The sequence below is a fragment of the Lolium rigidum genome, chromosome 3, assembly GCF_022539505.1.
Source record: "Lolium rigidum isolate FL_2022 chromosome 3, APGP_CSIRO_Lrig_0.1, whole genome shotgun sequence".
In the NCBI taxonomy this organism is placed as follows: Eukaryota; Viridiplantae; Streptophyta; class Magnoliopsida; order Poales; family Poaceae; genus Lolium; species Lolium rigidum.
Window position 1 is genome coordinate 394,512,278 of NC_061510.1, and position 19,327 is coordinate 394,531,604.

Sequence of the window (19,327 nt, forward strand, 5' to 3'; positions counted from 1 at the left end):
GCCGCGTGGGCCCGCCGGCTCGCCGTGCGCTCTCCTGTCTCCGTCGCCGCGAGCTCGGTCGGTCGGAGTCGTGGCTGGCTCGATCCCCACATCCCCGAAGCTGGCGAGAACCCAGTCCCGCTGACAGGTGGGGTCACGCGCGTTAAATAACAGGATTAACGACATTAACTCGCAGGATATAAACGGGCGGAAATCAAATGCCCGCTTAACTACGGAAGCGAGCGTGGTCCGAGTGCGTTGCGTCACCCCTCTCCCTCTCCCCCAAAATCTTCCCCCTCCCCCCCCCCCGCCCCGATTCAGCCAGCGACCTCGTCGTCGTCGTCTCCACCTCCCCGGATTCCTTCTCGCCGAAGCAACCCCTACGCCAATCTTCCACCTAGCCCCGGGATCAGATCCCGTGCGTTCGCTAGCTAGCTCCCACCTGCCGATTTCCGGATCCCCGTTCCCGCGCGGCGCCGTCCGGTGTCCGGGTGGTGCCCCGCCCCGCCGGCCATTGCCGCTCCTCCGCATTGGTCAGTGACGCTTGCGCGCGCGGTGGAGATCTGGGGCGGAACTGCCGCGCTGTGCCGGCAGAGAGGCAGGGCATCGATGGGGCGGCGATGGACCCCGGGGATCTGCGCGGTGGCGCTGATCTGTCTCGCCGCCGCCGCCGCCGCCGCCGCGGGAGACTCCGATCCCGACGAGCTGGAGCGCGCGTGAGTCCCCGGTCCTTGCTCTGCCTCCCCACCTCTGCTATGCTGGTGTCGATTGTGGCGCCTGAGCTGTTCAGGGGTCTCGAACTACGCATTATGACCACTCTTCTGTGCGCCTGCGTCCGCGCGCGTTGATTGGTGGAGCCGTGCATTGTCTGGGTGCTATCATACTGTCCTCACATAATAAGAATTCTACTATCAAGTGCTCAGTTGATTCTCATACCATGCTAATTCTAGCTGCCTTTCCATTTTTCAACCACACCTGTTTTCGTCATGTATTTGTCATGTCATCCATCCATTCAAGGGAGGTTAGTCTTATTAGATACAGAGAGTTAGGTGACCAGTGGAGGAATAATGGGTGGTTGGTACATTGTGACTTCTACGTGGACACGCTTTTCTATGGATGTTTTGTCATTTTAGTAGTGAATACTCGTTGATCGTCGCAGCTGTTGCTAGTTTGGAGCAGCGTCGAAATTTGAGCTTCGGTTGGGCGGTGGCTCGTTTGCTGAAATTGTACTTGATTTAGAGTCGATTGATGAATGTTGCTGCTTCTGTCGTTTACTTTCTGCTGTATTAATTTTGGCAAGTTGACGCGTTATGTCCTGGGATCCAGTAGATTGTCAATCTCTGTTGAATAATGCTGGATTGGCAAGAAGGTCATCCTTTTTTGCTTTTACGCGAATGGCGATTCTTCATAAATGATGACACGCTGGACACCCACGATGTGTGTGATATTGAGTGAGAAGCCACATTGTAGGGTTCAGTGAGATCACTGAAATGAGTGCTTCTTAGTAAATACAACCCTGACGTAGACAACTTCACTTGTCGTTATGCCTGTGAACATTCTGCCCTCATTTATATGCTCCTCAAAGAGTAGAATTTCGTTGAGTTGGCTACCAATTTACTATTAACCGTGTATGCCTATACAGGTATCCAATCGTGGAGCCGGATTATGGCCACACTAAACTCCGTCTGTCACAACAAGGTCTAGAGGCCATTCGAAGGATTGAAAATCCTATAGCTGTTGTTGGTGTAAGTTTGGAAGAGCTGTCACTCTTTGCCAATTTTTTATGCTTTAAATGACACCAAAGCACCATCTTAGTACCTGCCTTTTATTTGACCAACACAGGTCATTGGTCCATATAGATCTGGAAAGTCTTTTCTCCTCAACCAACTTCTCTCCTTATCATGTGATAAAGGTAGATACTGCTTCGCTCCTCTTAGTATTATAAGCCGTTGATTGTATGAAATTCATACCAGGACTAATGAAAAAATGATGAACTTAACCATGCAGGTTTTGGAGTTGGTCATATGCGGGATACTAAAACTAAAGGTGGTGTTTTTTTGTCCAGATCTGTCTCTTTTAGCGGTATTATCAATCTGCTCATCGAAGCTTATAAGTTATGACAATCATGTTCTTCTGTTGCAGGTATTTGGATTTGGGGTACACCTGTTGAGATGGATGTTGATGGCACCAAAGTATCTGTCCTTTATCTTGACACTGAAGGATTTGAGAGTGTTGGGAAATCCAATGTATATGACGATAGGTTTGTGCTTAGATGTGAGCTGTGTGCCTTTTTCGTGTTCACTCTTCTAGTACCGTTAGTCACTATTTTGTTTTTTTTCTTTGGGCAGGATATTTGCTTTGGCGACAGTCTTAAGTTCTGTCCTCATCTATAACCTTCCTGAGACGGTGATCTCTCTCTCTCTCTCTCTCTCTCTCTCTCTCTCTCTCTCTCTCTCTCTCTCTCTCTCTCTCTCTCTCTCTCTCTCTCTCTCGTGTTAATTTTATTTATTGTGGTTTTGAACATTGCAGGTGCGTGAGGCTGATATATCGAGGCTCTCATTTGCTGTTGATATCGCCGAGGAATTCTATGGAAGGTTTGTTTATCTCTTATTTGCAATTTATAATCTTTTCTAACACTGACAGTTCCCCTCAAAACGTTGTTTGCTGCTTGTGGTGAGCAGAGTGAAGGTAATACTCAATTTTCATAATTTGATGCCAGCATACTAGGAATATGTGTAACTATTAACAGAGCTGCTTATTTCTAAATTGCGTCAGGGGGGAGATATTGCTTTTGAGCCAGCAAAGCTTCTTTGGCTTATCCAGAGGGATTTCTTGCGTAAGTTACTTCTCAAATAGTTGTTACTGTTAGCATTATTTATAACATTCATGCTAGTGGCTGAACCTAACTAGTATATGACTTTTGGCTATTGGTCTGCACTGCATTTAATAAACCATGCAAATGTTCTCTGAGTGTACTTTCAATTTTTGAGCAGAAGGAAAATCAGTTCAGCAAATGGTCAATGAAGCCCTCCAGCGGGTGCCTAATGATAGTGGTTAGTTCAAGCAGCCTTGCCAACTATTTATTAGCTTAATGATATTTTACAAAAGAAAGTTCATGCGCACAGTTCAACTCATATGTGTTTTTCGTATCTATTTCTTCAGGGGACAAATATATTGATGAGGTACGGTTATTTATGAGGTATGCACGTTCTTACAAAAAAAGAGATTCAGACTATGATACAGCGTTTTTTCTGATGTGTTTCTAGGTCAATCAAATCAGAGATTCGTTAGCAATTATGGGCAACAACAGCACTGCTTTTAGCTTACCGCAGGTGCATTCATGCTAAGTTCCTTGTTGCACACCCTTCCTTCCACTGATTTTAGCAACTGTTTCTGAAAGGTAGCTTTCGATACCCTACTTTTAACACCTCGCCGACATTGTTATTTGTAGCCTCATTTACAAAGAACAAAATTATGCGAAATGGATGACAAAGAGCTTGACCCGTTATATGTGAAAAGACGAGAGGAATTGAAGCAGGTTGTTGGATCCATCATAAAACCTAAATTTGTACAGGGGAAAACTCTAAATGGAAAGGAATTTGTCTCCTTTCTGGAGCAGGTAAATTACTAGTTAATGCTGATATTGATATAAATCTCACCAATTAGGTTTCAGAGTAATTCCTCTTTTTATGCTTCAGATACTCGAGGCTTTGAACAAAGGAGAGATTCCATCAACGGGGTCTCTTGTTGAAATATTCAACAAGGCCATTCTAGAACGCTGTTTGAATGTATATAAGGAAAAAATGGATGGCTTAGGTCTACCTGTACCAGTAGACAAACTGCAGAAAATTCATGAGGTGGCGAATGATCAAGCCAGAATGCTCTTTAATAAGCAGCACTTTGGTAAGCATCATGCTGGTCAGTCATTCGTCAAGCTTGACGAAGAGATTACAAAGGTTCGTTAGTGGTACTCATGCTGTTCTTGTGTAACGAATATTTAAATGCACGTAGTTCTGAATAGTATACTTGTTTTGATACATTTTAGACCAAAGCACCTTGATATGGACTTTCTGGTATGAACATATTATGAATATGGTCATGGATCTTCACGTGATAAAGTCTCAATTTGAATTTGAACATGTTGTAATGTGAAACCCAGTGGTTTAGTTGAACCTTTACTAGGCATTTTGTATGAAGGTTTTTCATCAGTTCCTGTACCATTTCTTACATCCCTTGTACTAAACTGTCACTCAAGATAATATATTTACATACTTACAGGGTGTACCTTGTAGGTGTACAGAAACTTCCTTCTAGCCAATGAGTATCAATCCTCAAAACTTTGTGAAGCACGTTTCTCAGAATGTGAAGATAAAATGGATCACCTTCAAGTCTTGAAACTTCCTTCCATGGCTAAGTTCAATGCAGGCTTTTTTCACTGCAATCGGACATTTGTAACGGAATGTGTGGGGCCTTCGAAAGAAAGATATGAACTTAGAATGTCAAAGGTCTGTCTCTTATTCAGCACATACTTTCATGAGAAGTCAAAAACTTAGCTAGCTTATATAATGATAGGAGAGGGAATTTCGATTAACATGCTATCCATTTTTTGCATTTGCTCAATAATGGAGGCAACAGCACTATTGCATATTTGTTCATTATTTGTACTAGCTCAAATGTGCACAGAAAAACAGATTTCTTTTCTGCCACACATTCATTGTGAGTATCATATTTCATCTCAACTTGCTACGGTGCTAGAGACTCAGGCATTTCTATATTGTCAGCATTTCCCCTTGTGGAAGGCTAATCTTTGCAACCTTATAGCACCTAATGGTTCCTTCAATGGCCAAAGAATCATGCAAACTAATGAACTAGATGCATAAACAATGAGAGAGGGAGAGGGTGGCTAACAAAGTTAGTCCTGTATAGTTTTGTTTTTCCTTTGTTTTTTCCCCTTTTTCTTGTAGCTCTGCTACACCCTGTTTGCTCCCGTCTTCTCGACGGTTTTCCTCTAATATATTATGACGCATGCTTTGGCATGTGTTCGAGAAAAAAAACAATAAGACATGAGAAACGTCCCAAAATGACGCATGCTTCAGCTTTTTCATCTGTCATATAAACGCTCATACATGTTGAATTATAGTTTTAACATGCCATGCTTCAAAATTTGGGAGCAGTGAGCCCTTCCTGTATATGCAAATTATTCTGTACAGCCATTCCTTATCAATCTGTAGGCTGCTTCCGTCGTTTGAAACTTGTTATGATATTTATCTAACTAAACTCCAATTTAATACTGATCCAGATGCTCCTCAAGTCTCGTGCTCTTTTCATCAAGGAGTACAATAACAAGCTCTTCAATTGGTTGGTGACCTTCTCTCTGGTCATGGTCGTGCTTGGCCGCTTTGTCATCAAATTCCTTCTACTTGAAATTGCTGCTTGGGTGATGTTCATCTTCCTGGAAACATACACAAGAATGTTCTGGTCAGCAGAATCGCTGTACTATAATCCAGCCTGGCACATCATTGTTTCTTCTTGGGAAACCATTGTGTACAGCCCTATTCTCGATTTGGACAGGTAGTCTTTCATCTTCATGTAACTATGTAATAGTGTATGCTACCTCGCCAGTCTGCTTTCTTTTCTGACATGCTACCTTTTGTTTGGGCAGATGGGCAATCCCAATTGCCTTATTGCTATTGTTTTGGCTTTTTTACTGGCGTTGCTTCGGTAGAAGGAAACGGGGCAGTCGCTCTTTGCTCCCACTATACAAGAATTCTCACAAGAACTCCACTCGTGCAAGATCAGACTGATCACTCGTCATTATTTCTGTAAGGGAGGTACAGAATATCACCAAAAAAGATAGAACAGGAGGATAGTTTGAATCTTTTCATCCATGATGTTGGATGGGCTTTCTTTTGCTGACGGTTGCCATGACCCCTGAGCCTGTCTCAAATTCGTTTTGCCTGATGAAGAGATGGGAATTCTGGCGTCGGGTGCGTCACAAGCGTTTGTTGTGTGTTCCACAAGCGTTTGTTGTAACACATGGATACATGAATATATTTATGCACTTTTGTAGGTAGGATGTTCTTACGAGGTACACCTCATTCATTGATTATTGTTCACTTGTGAACAAAGTTCATACATGAATTGTTTTGAGGATAAGCACTCCAGCCAACCTTGCACCTTAGTCCACTAGACTCGAGTTGGCATATCACTGAACATATTGTAATGGACCTTCAATGTTTCAGCCGTTTTGAGCAATGTAATTTCTTGGTTTTGGGCATTTCTCCAAAGTGTATCGTTAATCGTATACTGTCATTTTTCTAAGTTTGAGGTGGTACAAGTGGATCATTACAACTAAGGCCACCCTGCACCTTAGTCTGCTAGACTTTTAACTGCTTATTGAAAAGACACCGAATGTGCATCAACTGGAGCTGTGAAATATGGTGAATGAAACCAGCAATCCAAATTTACTAAATCTGCTGTGTTTTCAGAACATAAGAGACAAGGACGCTAGAGGTAACAGCCAATAAACAAATATAACACAGGACTATCAATGTCCACCAAGATATGTCTGCCCAATAATCATTTCTTGGGGCTTTCTGACCCAATGGAGAAGTCTGCTCCTAAGAGGTCGATCCAGATGAGGCTGGACCGCCACACATCCTCTTCTGGAGGTGTTCCAGACTTGCCACCCGATGCAGCGAGTCAGGCCTGCCCATCTTGCCGGTAGCCAGGGCCCCATTGATGAAATTGTCGTCCTCCTGTGTCGAGGAAGCCATCTCAGGCATGTATCCGTTGTGACCTCCAACTTCACTGTTTGTTGCGAAGTAATTGTTTAGGTCATCTGGGACGGCAGCATCAGAGGTGGCCTCAGACGGCGAGCCGGTGAAGGGCATGCTGAGGGATGACATGTCAGAGGCGGCAGGGAACAAAGCGCTCATGCCTGTCACCCGCTTCACCGAGTCCTCTGCCATCTTCACCTGCGAATTTTTTAATGCATCACCATGGTCAGGTTGACAAGATTAATAACCATGCTCAGAACACAGAGACTGGTGTATTTTGCGGTTTGAGGTGGACATGTCATTTGAAACAAAGCCTAAATGGCCAACCTTGAACTGATGTATAGTTCAAAAGCATATAATATAGGGTTACCTTTGCTCTTAAAGTTTCCACATCTGCCTTCAATACCCTATTGTCAACAGCAGCACCATTGTACTTCTGATTAACATCAGCAAGTCGTCTTATCAGTGAGGAGTTTTCAACTCTTAACTGTGATACCTGTAATAAGCCATCCACAACAAAAACTCATTAGCCAAATATTTCAGAACCCTCTATCAGCCCAGAAACAACAATGCAAATTATCAGACCTGTGCTTCTAGCTCATTCAAGTGAGCTGCCTTTCTGCTTCTCGAACGCCTGGCCGATTCCCGATTGGATTGCTTCCTGGAACCAGTCAAGAAAGCTAGCATAATATCAAAAAAGTGGAGACTCAATAACATCACAACAAAGACCCCAGGCACCAGCAGAACATCAGGAGTTACTATTAAGGATACGTAAAATACTATTACAACAAACCAGGATGCCATGATATATACTTCAATATTTTGATGTTGGTAAAGAGTGAAGAGGCACATGAGGGTGTGCACAAGATCCATATAAATACAATATAACTTGCACGATCATACATATATATCTAACTCTGACATCATTTCCACACAGTGAGGTTATGGTGCACACGCTGTTCATAGGTAGCTCCTATGCACCTTGTCTGCTGTGTATCTGACTGTGATATCATTTTTAGTCAGGTTGTAAGCAGGCCATTTCGAAAGACCAATTCTACTCGAGAACATCAGTACCAGATAGGTTATGTTCAACGAATATGGTAAGCACATAAGCAATGACATATGGCCAAAGATTACTCTGCTGTAGTAATAAGTTAAAAACATGATGATACTGTAGGAAACTGATGGAGCTAATTGCTGGGAAAAAAATCTAATGGCTAGCTTGTGGGGAGAAGGTGTTCATGCATGATGAAACAAATTAATGATGTACATACTCAAAACAAAAATGAGACCAACCCAGGCACTTGCACCTGTTGGCTTTTTTTTATAGAAGAAACTCCGTGAGTGCACAGCGGGAGTACCAGTACTCAAACGCTGGCCGGCAGCTTGCGCTCCCGCAGAGCTAACCAACGGACCGACGGCCCGTTCTCAATGATGATGTGGTAAAAAGGATTACCTCCTCCGTAGTCTTTGATCAGTAGGGGTCGCATTCCCAGTAATCTCATCTTCTTCCATATCATCATCATCCGACTGCTCCCGCGATGAAGAGCTTGCGGCTTGCTTTACAGGAGCATCAACATTTTGTACCAAATGTGGACCCGACCCCCCACTTGCACCACCAACTAGCTTGTTTTGAACTGGAACCACATTACCTGATATGTGCCCAAAAGCCAGACATGTCATGTCAGGAATCATAGCATATACTCTTGGTGTATGTTTCACCACACAACATAGCATGATTCCAAGGAACCAATATTTTCACCACACAACAAGTAATTAAATTGTGAAGTGCGCTCGACAAAAAAAAAACAGGATGATTTCTTTTGAGCACTAAAAACATGATATAAACTGTTCCCTCAATCATACACTCGCTAGCAGGAGACGCAATAAATAGATGTGTTTAATAAGATTCCAAGAAAAAATGTTGTATCTCAATTCTCAAGAGAATATTCCGATGTTTATGAGAGTCAGGGGAAAAAGTGTAATATATCAAAGATCTAAGCATCATCAAGCAAATATTGAATTCGCAGTTGTTGTTCTTAACAAAGTTTCCGAACTAGTTCGAAGATGTGAGCAGAAGATAAGTACCTGGTATGGGATTAATAGCTCCTATATGTGGAACATCTGCATTTGGCAACGAGGTACTAGCCGCAAAACGTTCTGGAGGCATTGCAGCAGAGGCCTGCGGATGAAATCAACATGAGCTAGTATTACAATTGAATACAATTACATTAATACATTAGACAAAAAGTGGAAAAGAAAAATGCAGGTGAAGTTATTATTTTAAAATAAAAAGCGGAATTGCAATGTGATAAAGGCAACAAGAAATAGGGACAAGAATCATCAAATTACTAATAAGCTAATTTCATTGGTTTTAAAAGTGGAAACACACAGACGAGGGGCGACAACTTAAGTTGGCATCACGCAACTAAAGCACACACAGCTATGCTATACGACTGCGTGTTTGCGTTGAACACCCAAACACTTACTCACAGATTCATCGAACTGTGGCAGCATTGAGGCCCCAAATAGTTGCAGCTATTCAGAGACTCAACAAATTCACAAGGCAATCTGTGATCTATACGTACACATTTTCGGGTGCCCCATGGATGGCAGATTTTGTAAGCATGCATCCACACCGATTACCCTACCATCTCACCGCACCGTCGTCGTTCAATGAAGGGCCGTTGCATTGCACAGTCTACAGATCCCTAAAACTGAGCAGGCAATGCAGAGAAGCGCGCGCTGTGCAGATAGATCACAGACGCCATACCCCCCACAAGAGCCCATTCTGAGCTAATCGCCCATGACCGATCTAAAATGCTCAAGCATTCCAAGCAAGCAAGCGGTAGGGTAGCAATGCAATCCACTGAGGTGGGGGACAGCAGCCGGGCCCTAAGAGCTAAGGGTCGTACCCTCCACATGGCGACGGCGGCGAGGTCCTTCTCGAGCTTCTGCTTGAGCATGGCGTTGTACTCGACCGGGTCCACCACCGCGCTGGTCGCGGCCGCCGGCACGGCGGGCTGCTGCTTGACCTCCGCGGGGTCCCCTCCAATCGCGGCCCCGCTGGTGCCCGTCATCGGGCTAGGGTTGTTGTCCCCGGCGGGGCTGTCGAGCACGGCCTCCTCGAGGAACTTCTGGAAGTACCACTCGGAGGGGCAGCGGTTCATGGCGCCCTCTCCGCCGGGATGCGCGCCGGCCGGGCCCCGCGGCGACGGCTGGGCCCAGTACGGGTCGGGGATCTCCTCGACGGAGAAGACGCGCTCCATGCGATGCGAGCGAGGGGAATCCGCCGGCTGCCGCGCCGATCCGGACGCCGGGAGGGGAGGGTCCCGGTGGGTTGGGGATTTGGCGCGGCGGTCGGAGGATCCGAGGGGTTGGTGATCGGGAATGTTTCGGCTGGAGGAGGGCGGAGAGGAGAAGGGAAGTGGCAGGAAGAAGAGAGAGAGAGAGAGAAGAGAATGGGATTGGTGGAAGGTAGAAAATGGTGAGTCAGGCTTTGAGCCAGCCGGCAGCGATGACGAGTCCACGGTTCCGAGCCGGCGCACGCGGCGGAATTACGGCAACGCGGGTTTCGTCTTGATTTTCTTTCCGAACTAGAAGCATGGCTGGCATTAAAATTCCGATATTGCACCCAAGTTCATGGGCTATGGACCTTATTGATGGCTGTGGATTGTCGGAGGAACATACCAGCCTTGTGTTGTGTGGCTGTTGGGCTTCCTGGAAGGAGAGGAATGCTCGGAAACATGGAGAGGGCGGCAGGTCAGTGACTGATTCAGTTCGTTGGGTGATGCAGACCACTATCGATTTGTCTCAGGTTGGGAAAGAGAAGGTGAAGAGAATTCCAAAGAAAAAAGAATGTTGGAAGGCATCCGAGGAAGGGGTTATTAAAATCAATACAGATGCTAGTTTCTTTGATACCACAATGTCTGGGGGCACCGGGTTGGTTGTTCGTGACCACCGGGGCAGCTTAATTAGAGGACAAGCTATCTGGTATGAGCATGGTGCTAATGCTCTTATGATGGAGGCAAGGGCTATCCTTGATGGTGCAAGATTGTCCATGGAGAGAAATTACAGCCGGGTGATCATTGAGAGTGATTCGCAGATAGCTGTCAATTTCTGTAATGGGAATGATATAAATAGATCAGAGTTAATGCCTATTTGTCAAGAGATTAGGGAGATTAGGAGAGCTTTTTCTAGTTTTAGCATTGTTTCAGTTGGGAGGGATGCAAACATGGCTGCCCACTTATGTGCTAAGCAAGCTAGTGTTGATAGGAAGAGATGTCTGTGGATCAACTATAACCCAGGCTTTCTCGTAGATACTCTTACGAGTGACTGTAATCCTATCAGTTAATCAATAAAGCTCTCTGAATTCGCAAAAAAAAAAAAAAAAAAAAGAATATTGCCCCAGTTTCAAAATAAGGCGGTGAGAAAAATAAGGGACTTAACCTATTTTTCTGATATAAATGCATCCATACATTGAATTGCGTCTGGGTACATCTCCTTCTAGATAAAAACCGAGTCACTAATTTAGAAATAAGGTACTTCCTTTGTTCTATAGTTTTTACCACAAATTCAGATATATATATTTAAAAATATATCTGAAGGCGTCTAAATTTGCAACAAAAATTATGGATTAGAAGGGTAGTCATTAATACTACTCCCACTACTTCTATCTGAAAAGATTCGCATATTTATCAAAATGGAAATACAATTTGCACCTACCCGCATGGGTCTGAGTGTTTCCGTCGGTTCCGAAACACACCAACACCCATGTGTGTGTACAAAATCCATTCTCTGGATGTAAAAATATGTTTCTATATACATCCATATTTTAATAAATCTATGACAATTAATTTTGATAGTTTAAGTAATGTATACTTTCTCCGTTAAAATAAGTAGCTCGATTTTATCTATATCTATCTAGACTACATTTTAGTGTTTAGATAAATCCATATCTAGAAAAAGTAGAGTCACATATTTTACGACATAGAGAATATCTTTTTCCTAAGTATTTCTTCAAGTTTTTATTTATGAGTGACTGTCGGAGTATTTAGGAACGAGCACCGATACCCGTCGCAACTTGCACCGTCATTTTCATTTCCAACAATCAATAATTGAATAAGTATACTGAACCATGCGCCACAGCCACAGGAATTTTAGATTAGGATGCATTTTCAGGCGATCTGGGCCAGAAAAAACGGAAACGAAACCTGCGCCTCTAGTTTCGGTCCCGGCGCGCGTACGTATGTCTGCTCCTGTAGGTGAACCGCGACTACAAATCATCAATCATGGCTTCGTGACATGACACGCCCGATCGCAACGTCATCCATGCTTATCAGCCCTTTTTTTTCTACACCATCCATCGACGTGACAAAATGTTCCCTCGCTCTGCTGCTTATTACTAAAGGATAACATATCCTTGTCTTGTCTTGATCTCATCCAAAAAGAGAAAGGCAAACGCCGTTAGGTTCTTTTCGTCGATAAAGACTCTCTGTTTTTTTTTTCCAAAGAGGCCGGATTTGGAAAAGAATCGAGCATGGTCCCATCTCCAATGGTGGACACATGTTCTCTGGATAAATATGTAAGGACATGTAATGTCTTAGACATGGATGAAGGTCTCCAGCGTTCAAGTTACTAATTATAACGAAATATTTGGATGAAAATTTAGTGATTACTATTTCATCCATTGCAAATTAGGTGACACAACTTTCGATATATCTAGACATATTTTAATGTGTCGCATCGCATCTAACAAAATTATGTCACTTAATTTGGAATTGGGGTATACGTACTACTATTTTCACATTCCAATTGTGAATGTCTCAATCTAAGCTCAAACTGAAAATGGATTCACCGGAAGAACTGTTTTTTTCTGCCTAACCATATAGAAGCCGTTTAGTATTGCAATATCTTCTTGTTTGAATATCCAACGAAATAGATCATTCCTATTGCATTTTTTCAACACGTGTTGATAAAATTCACAAACAAAAGTTGCACTTTTGTGCTGATCCAGCTAAACAATTGACTCAAACTCAGGTGTTAAAGCCAATGTTTTCTTCCTCCTCCGGTCTCTTGAACGCCAGAAGGTAGCTTCACATAGCGGGAACGATGCGTATTTGCTTGACTTTTCTAGCCCCAATATACAGGAGGACCATGGTTCTTTTTTTAGGTCGTGTGCATCTCTTTGATGAAGAGATAATCTCCCCTTTCGGAAAAAAATGAGCATCTTTTACCCACGTTTTCTACAGCTCTCGCATGTTTCAAAAGAGAGTATGGAACAAATACGAGTGTACACCTAGAACGTTATCGGTATCTGGTAAAATAGGAAATACTCCCTTCATTAGATATTATATAAGGACTATACGTATCTCTAGGTCGTAAATTTAACTAACCTAATAAAAAAAAATTATAAAATATATATCAGTAGAGAGTTTAGATGTTCTACTTTCTAGTGACATAGTTTTGTATTATAATCATGTTATGTTGATCAAATTAGTAACCTAGAAATTTGCGCCAGCCTTACAATCTCTAGCAGAGGGATACTGCTCTAGCCCAGCCTGACAGCCCTTTTGTCCCTCCTCCAACGGGCAAGAAGAATAATCTGAAGGCAGTGTCATTTTCAGCGCATCCATTGTCCCGCCTCATCCATATAGAAAACGAGATGAATGTTGACTCGGATGACAAAATTCAAGCCAGCCATATAAAGCAACCACGGCCTTATCCTGTTATTCCTTAAAGGATAAGTCCTCACAATAACCCAACATTTTACAATCATTTTCCCTCTAAAAAGGAGAACGAAAAGTGGTCGTGTGCACAGGGACATAGCTAGGAATGAAGTATAGGGGGGGAGGGGGGATCATGAGCATAGGGGGGGGGGGTATCCCCCTTGTCTCCGTCCCTGCGTGTGCAGTTAAGCTCTGAACCATTTCTGAATTTCCTTGTTAATCATTTTGTGATTCCAACACATAAAGATATATATTATTTCAAGCACTAGAATGAAATATGCTAGATGAACTACAGACTCCAAGCCCTTCGACCAGACTACCGCAAGATAAATGATCTGCTTACAATCTAATTGGCTTGTTAATGATGGAACTGCTAGTCTCATGGAATGGCAGCCTTGATGCTCTTGGCGTACTCTTCTATTCTTTTTAGGCCTTCTTCAGGAGAACCGGCTTCACCCAACTGTCTAACAATTGCACTGCCAATGATCACACCATCTGCTCCCCAGCCCGCGATCTGTGTTACAAATAGCAATCACTCTCAAAACTATAAAAAAGACAAACCTAATAACACATGATATGAAAGTTGTGCTGGCCTAATTCACCTGCTTCGCTTGCTCTGGAGTTGATATGCCAAAGCCGACAGCCACGGGTTTGTCTGTAACCTGTAAGCTCAGGAAGAGAAGCTATATTAGCTTCAAGCATTCTTCAAAACAATTTTCTACAGACTGAATTGTAATGCTTCCTCATGTTTACTGTCTACCCACGAGAAGAGGGTTATAGTTTGCAAAACCTGCTTGATCTCCTGAAGAAGATGCTCAACACGCAAGTTTACATTTGAGCGTGCACCTGTAACTCCCACGGCGCTCACCTGCATAACATATGAGCTAGTAACCATACATACAGGTACATTCCAGTGATTTTAAACAAATTTTGGGTACATGTACATCATGGTGGTGAGTATAACAGATGAAATGACCTTTCATTTGTTTAATGTGCCATGATTTAATTGCTTGCAGCTCGCAAACTTCAGTTGTTTCCATTTTAATGCTTTTCTGCTAACACATGCTAGAATTCCTGGGTATCTATAGGAAGCATGAGCTGAAAAATTATACGGTGTCTCATTAAAGTGCAAACACAACATATAGTCAACAACTATTCCATATTACTCAAGATGAATTATTAACTAGGGAATAAAAGTAAAAAATAATGTTCATATATGATGACAAACTTCAAGCAAATAGTAGGTGTCTTCTTGATACTCACAAGGTAAATAAATCCTTCCGAAACTTTTGTGATTTCCTTCATCCTCTCGGTTGGTGTGGTTGGTGTTGTAAGTAGCACCTGTACCCGACAGTGAGAAATATAAATCGATAAGTGACTGAACTCAAGATAACTTTCTTAGTTATAAGTCCACCTTATATCCTCATAACGTTCTGCTGTGACACCATTCTAACTAGGTAGTGCAGGTAAACAAATATTCATGTTTAGCATTGTAATTATAAGGATCTAAAACCAGACTGCCCTGAATTTCTTTTGCTTATCCGTTACTTTGTGCTTTGCTTTTTTTTTCCGAACTGGCTGTAAAACTTAGCGCCATCTCGGTGCTTCCTCCTAGTACAAATGGTGTGCACTTAGATGTGTGTTCGAGGAAAAAAAAACTGCACTGAGTTTCTGAACGTGGCTTGGATTGGTCAAATTCGCCTGACCCAGTGGGGTCATTTGACCTGCTCATATTTCTAATTCAATGGACCAATCTTGTCCAGGCTGTAGATAATTTGATGTAACATAAATTTTAAATGAACATTATTACACGACAAGATGAGAGTGAGGAAAAACCAGCTCTATGTTGTGCATAGTGGCCTCACTCCTTAGTAATGTTGTCTCCTCCAAAGGAAGATCAGGTACGACAAGACCTGTAGATATAACAAGTGCAAATCAACAACCACACAACTACTGAACTACACGTACATTTTTTTTTGTAAATTGAAAGAACATCATCAGTTCATGGAAGAGCATCTGATCAGGTTCAAAATCTATAATCTATGTTTGAAAATAATCAGCTATTTTCACCAATTTTCAATAAATGAGGATTGCAGAGACCATGGGAAAAGGTTGTGTATAGTCATGCAATTTTAAGGAACTGAATTAGAATAGTAAATTCCAACTAGCTAGTCCATCTCTATATCTTATTCATGCACAAGAGAAAGATATCAACGAAGTGGAATGCTCCCCTGACGTTTCTTGTACAGAAAGGAGTTCTGATGTAAATAAAGGATTAAATGAAAAGAGAGATTTCCAGTTCAATGTAGACAGGCTGACTGCAGAAAAACTATTATGCAATAATCGGTCAAGAAATTGTTGCACTTGATGACAAACTGAAGGGAAGTGTCTTGAAATACTTCAAATGGGTCCTCTCTTTTAAAGGGTAAAAAAAACATTTGTTCTTAGTCCGTAAAGATGTCATCCCTATCTAACTTTCTCTTGCCTGTATATTTGCCTTTCTGCTCTGAGTTCCTTCTTCTTTGATTACTAATCAATACTAGTAATTAGAGAACAGAAGCTAAGCTCACATCATGTTCAAGACAAACAGAAATCACAAAATCAAGAAATATCATACATGAATTACTACAAAACATCGTAAGTTCGTATTATTGACTACCATGTAAGAAAATATACCATTTACACCAGCTTGTTTAATATTATTCATGAAGTTCCGCACTCCAAGCTTGAGAATTGGGTTGCAGTATGTGAAGAGAACAATGGGGCAAGACAGTTCCAGTATAACCTCCTTGAGCATCGCTAAGACAGAACTGAGTGTAGTGCCTCCCTTCAGCGCACGGTATGCTGCGGCCTGAAATGTTTGCGAAGCAAAAACACTTGTAACCCATGTCAAATACAAAAGATGAAAAGTATAAATATAGTGGAAATTGTACCTGAATAACCGGACCATCAGCCAATGGATCAGAGTAAGGTACACCAAGTTCAATCACATCTGAGCCGCAGGCATCTAGGATCTTCAACGCTTTCGCTGTGGTTGCCAAATCAGGGTCACCGGCGGTGATGAATGGGATGAACGCGGTCTGGAAAAGTTTATGGTTAGCCAAAACGGGTAAAAATAAACCGTACCACAAAATTATGTGCAATCACACCCTGTTGTTGTGCTACAATTTTCACAACTGAGAGTACATGTAATACCGATATTCCCCAATTCATCAGGGCATTACTTGGAGAACGACTTGGAGTACCATACTCTGGCAAATTAGACAGCTAGACGAACGGATTCTGAACAGTCGCAAGCTTATACAATACACCTCAAGCAGCAATTCTTCCAAAAAAAGGTAAAAACAATACACCTCAAGCAGCATTGCTCCGCCGTCCACCCTCACCCAACACACACAACACGTCAGCAGCCGCACGCATAGCGCACAATAAGGAACCACGGCTTAGCGCCCTCTAAATCATAGCGCGAAGCAAAGGTTAAGGCGTAAGGAGCACGTGCCTTGCCCTGCTCCCGGAGCCTGTAGAAGGTCTCCGCCACGCTGCGCTTGCCATCGGCCATCGGCGCGGCGGCGGAACAACTCCCTGGCGTCGCGCGCCGAGGTCTCCGCCGGTGCAACGAAGAAGCCGACGAGATCGCGGCGGCGCCGGCGGCCGCAACCGAGAGGGAAATGTTGGCAGGGAAAGGCTCAAATGGAATGCCACGTCGGCGTGACACTGCGCCTTGGGCCGTGTCGGAACGCAAATGCGAAGAAAAAGCATTGGGCCTCGTTAGCTTCTGCGAGCCGGGCCGACCCACCACACGATGAGCCCACTCCGTCCGTCCCGGGCAGTTTTAGGCACGGGCTACTAGCGCAACACATAGCAAACCGCGGTGGGCCAGCCCGTTAACGCCGTCTTGGTTTTCCTTTTTAGTTTTCAGTTTATTTTTCTGTGCCGCATTGCGCATTTCTTTTATATTTATATTTATATTTATAATTTAATTTATTCTTTTATTTTTCCATAAAATTGAAAATTTTACTTTTAGTTTAAAGATGTAACATGAATGTTCTTCGCTGAGTATTTTGATCCACAAACATAAATGTATTTCTTTAAACCATGAGTATTTTTCCAAATACATGCCCTTTTTTTAGTTCGTGAACATAATTTTAGAACTCATGAATAATTTCAAAACCTAGTGGATATTTTTCAAACAACATGGACAAACATTTTTAATATGAATAAACATTTTATTTAATATGTGAACATATTTTTTTGATACCTAAGAACATTTATTCAAGGTCGTTAACATTTTTCAAAATCAATGACACATTTATTAAAACTCGGAACATTTTAGTGAAAACTGTTAACCTATTTGTAGAATCCGTGAACACTTTTTTTAACCTCGTACATGATTTTTCTCAATGAGTCACCAATTTAACTATGAAAAGAAACATATTTTCAACCCTGTAAACATAATTTCAACCCTGTAAACATATTTTTCTAAACCCATGAATGGTTTTCCCACAATAATGGACATTTATGTATATATATAAGAAAAAATGGAAGATAAATAAAACAAAAAAAAGAAAAGAAAAAATGAAATAGAATAGAAAACGTAAACGTAAAAGGTAAATCTAAAATAAAACAAAAAACTATAATAAAACTCATAGAAAAAGAACCGGTAGAAAGGTGGAACAAGAAAAGAGTAAACCAAACAAAACCTTGCAAGAAACATAACCCGAGGAAAAATGACAGAATCAAAAAAAAGGAAAAGGGAAGTCATGAAATGGGCCTAGGACACCACGGGGGTGGACCTCACCGGCCATCCTTGCCGCATTGGGCGGCTTATAGGATTTCAAGTTACACACTGCGTCGTCTCATAACAAAATAGAAATAGTTAGAAAGTGGAGGCTAACTTTTGCAAAGTGTACTTGTTTCATCTATACTGTTGACATATGGCCGGTTGAATGCTTATAAGAGAGTTTTGGTGAGATTTCACTTCCAGGGTGGTTGAAATATTGTATGTGTATTTTTGTTGGATTGTAAATGAATAGGATCATTTCCACACCAATTCGTCCTAAATCCGTTTTATGGATCCATATAAGGTTTGAATAAATCTGACACATAAAAGTATCTTATTTTGAACTTGACACCAGGATACGGTATAAGATATGTCATGCTAGATAGCACCCAGATAATGGCATCCAAAAATTATTTAGGATTATTTGACGGTTTTGATCCGAATAATGCGATAACCAAAATATAAAGGTTAATATAGCATAGTTAATGAATTTCTTAGTTTTCTACTATTAAAGAAAGCTCACTTACATAGACATAATGTGTTATGCGGAATCCAAATTTATTAGGATATGGGGCTGCAGAAACATTTATTGATGCTATCTTATCCCTTGTGTTTGCCTGTTACATACAAATGGACTATTTTTTCACGTGGTCATGTTTTATTTGTTCATTCTCTCGTGTTATAACTATTTATTATATGAGTATTTTGGTTGTACGGTGTGACCTTTTACACATGCGCATACCTATCCGATTAGTTTTATTTCTGTCTCGAGTCTGCTCCATTTCGTTCCAAATCCACGGTCTCACATATTCACATTCGAATCAGCAACCTATCATTATCCGATCTGCTCTAAATCCGTCAAAAAATGTGGTATTGGATACGACAACGGAAAAAATGTGATCATATCTGATCCGATTACATTCCTATTTTTTGAGATTCAAAGTTCAAAACAATGTATCTTTAGAACCATTTGTCCTAATTACTGACAGTTTTCGGCCGGTGCATTCTTTATGTCTAAATTTTTGAAAATATATCCTATGTTGATAGGTTTCAAAAAATAT

The 19,327-nt window shown here is 42.0% G+C and overlaps 3 protein-coding genes across 3 annotated transcripts; 1 reads left to right on the forward strand and 2 right to left on the reverse strand.

Moving 5' to 3' along the window:
• Window positions 1-588: 588 nt before the first annotated feature.
• On the forward strand, window positions 589-6,258 carry LOC124704549 (guanylate-binding protein 4-like). The gene is made up of 17 exons (XM_047236819.1): window positions 589-695; window positions 1,622-1,724; window positions 1,822-1,891; window positions 1,987-2,025; window positions 2,122-2,239; window positions 2,328-2,385; window positions 2,509-2,573; window positions 2,661-2,667; window positions 2,755-2,815; window positions 2,973-3,032; window positions 3,142-3,161; window positions 3,246-3,311; window positions 3,431-3,598; window positions 3,678-3,935; window positions 4,272-4,484; window positions 5,279-5,550; window positions 5,642-6,258. The coding sequence occupies exons 1-17, from the start codon at window positions 589-591 to the stop codon at window positions 5,781-5,783; spliced, it is 1,827 nt and encodes a 608-aa protein (XP_047092775.1). The 3' UTR covers window positions 5,784-6,258.
• Window positions 6,259-6,417: 159 nt separating this feature from the next.
• Window positions 6,418-10,060, reverse strand: LOC124704550 (bZIP transcription factor RISBZ2-like). Its single transcript, XM_047236820.1, has 7 exons — window positions 9,674-10,060; window positions 8,847-8,940; window positions 8,215-8,410; window positions 7,344-7,419; window positions 7,129-7,254; window positions 6,616-6,956; window positions 6,418-6,583 (listed from the first exon to the last, which is right to left on the reverse strand). The coding sequence occupies exons 1-7, from the start codon at window positions 10,025-10,027 to the stop codon at window positions 6,559-6,561; spliced, it is 1,212 nt and encodes a 403-aa protein (XP_047092776.1). The 5' UTR covers window positions 10,028-10,060; the 3' UTR covers window positions 6,418-6,558.
• A 3,610-nt stretch (window positions 10,061-13,670) lies between these two features.
• Window positions 13,671-17,060, reverse strand: LOC124704551 (tryptophan synthase alpha chain-like). The gene is made up of 8 exons (XM_047236821.1): window positions 16,986-17,060; window positions 16,420-16,566; window positions 16,163-16,337; window positions 15,323-15,399; window positions 14,750-14,827; window positions 14,277-14,354; window positions 14,089-14,148; window positions 13,671-14,000 (listed from the first exon to the last, which is right to left on the reverse strand). The coding sequence occupies exons 1-8, from the start codon at window positions 17,043-17,045 to the stop codon at window positions 13,866-13,868; spliced, it is 810 nt and encodes a 269-aa protein (XP_047092777.1). The 5' UTR covers window positions 17,046-17,060; the 3' UTR covers window positions 13,671-13,865.
• Window positions 17,061-19,327: the final 2,267 nt, after the last annotated feature.

Excerpts from the sequence above, each read along its gene's own strand:
- LOC124704549 (XM_047236819.1), top strand. The coding sequence starts at position 589 with ATGGGGCGGCGATGGACCCCGGGGATCTGCGCGGTGGCGCTGATCTGT. Across the intron at positions 2,386-2,508 it reads TCTATAACCTTCCTGAGACG|GTGCGTGAGGCTGATATATC; the intron begins GTGATCTCTCTC and ends TGAACATTGCAG. Across the intron at positions 3,936-4,271 it reads TTGACGAAGAGATTACAAAG|GTGTACAGAAACTTCCTTCT; the intron begins GTTCGTTAGTGG and ends TGTACCTTGTAG.
- LOC124704550 (XM_047236820.1), bottom strand. The coding sequence starts at position 10,027 with ATGGAGCGCGTCTTCTCCGTCGAGGAGATCCCCGACCCGTACTGGGCC. Across the intron at positions 7,420-8,214 it reads GATCAAAGACTACGGAGGAG|GAAGCAATCCAATCGGGAAT; the intron begins GTAATCCTTTTT and ends GACTGGTTCCAG. Across the intron at positions 6,957-7,128 it reads TGGAAACTTTAAGAGCAAAG|GTGAAGATGGCAGAGGACTC; the intron begins GTAACCCTATAT and ends AAAAATTCGCAG.
- LOC124704551 (XM_047236821.1), bottom strand. The coding sequence starts at position 17,045 with ATGGCCGATGGCAAGCGCAGCGTGGCGGAGACCTTCTACAGGCTCCGG. Across the intron at positions 16,567-16,985 it reads GGCTCCGGGAGCAGGGCAAG|ACCGCGTTCATCCCATTCAT; the intron begins GCACGTGCTCCT and ends AAACTTTTCCAG. Across the intron at positions 15,400-16,162 it reads TAAACAAGCTGGTGTAAATG|GTCTTGTCGTACCTGATCTT; the intron begins GTATATTTTCTT and ends TTATATCTACAG.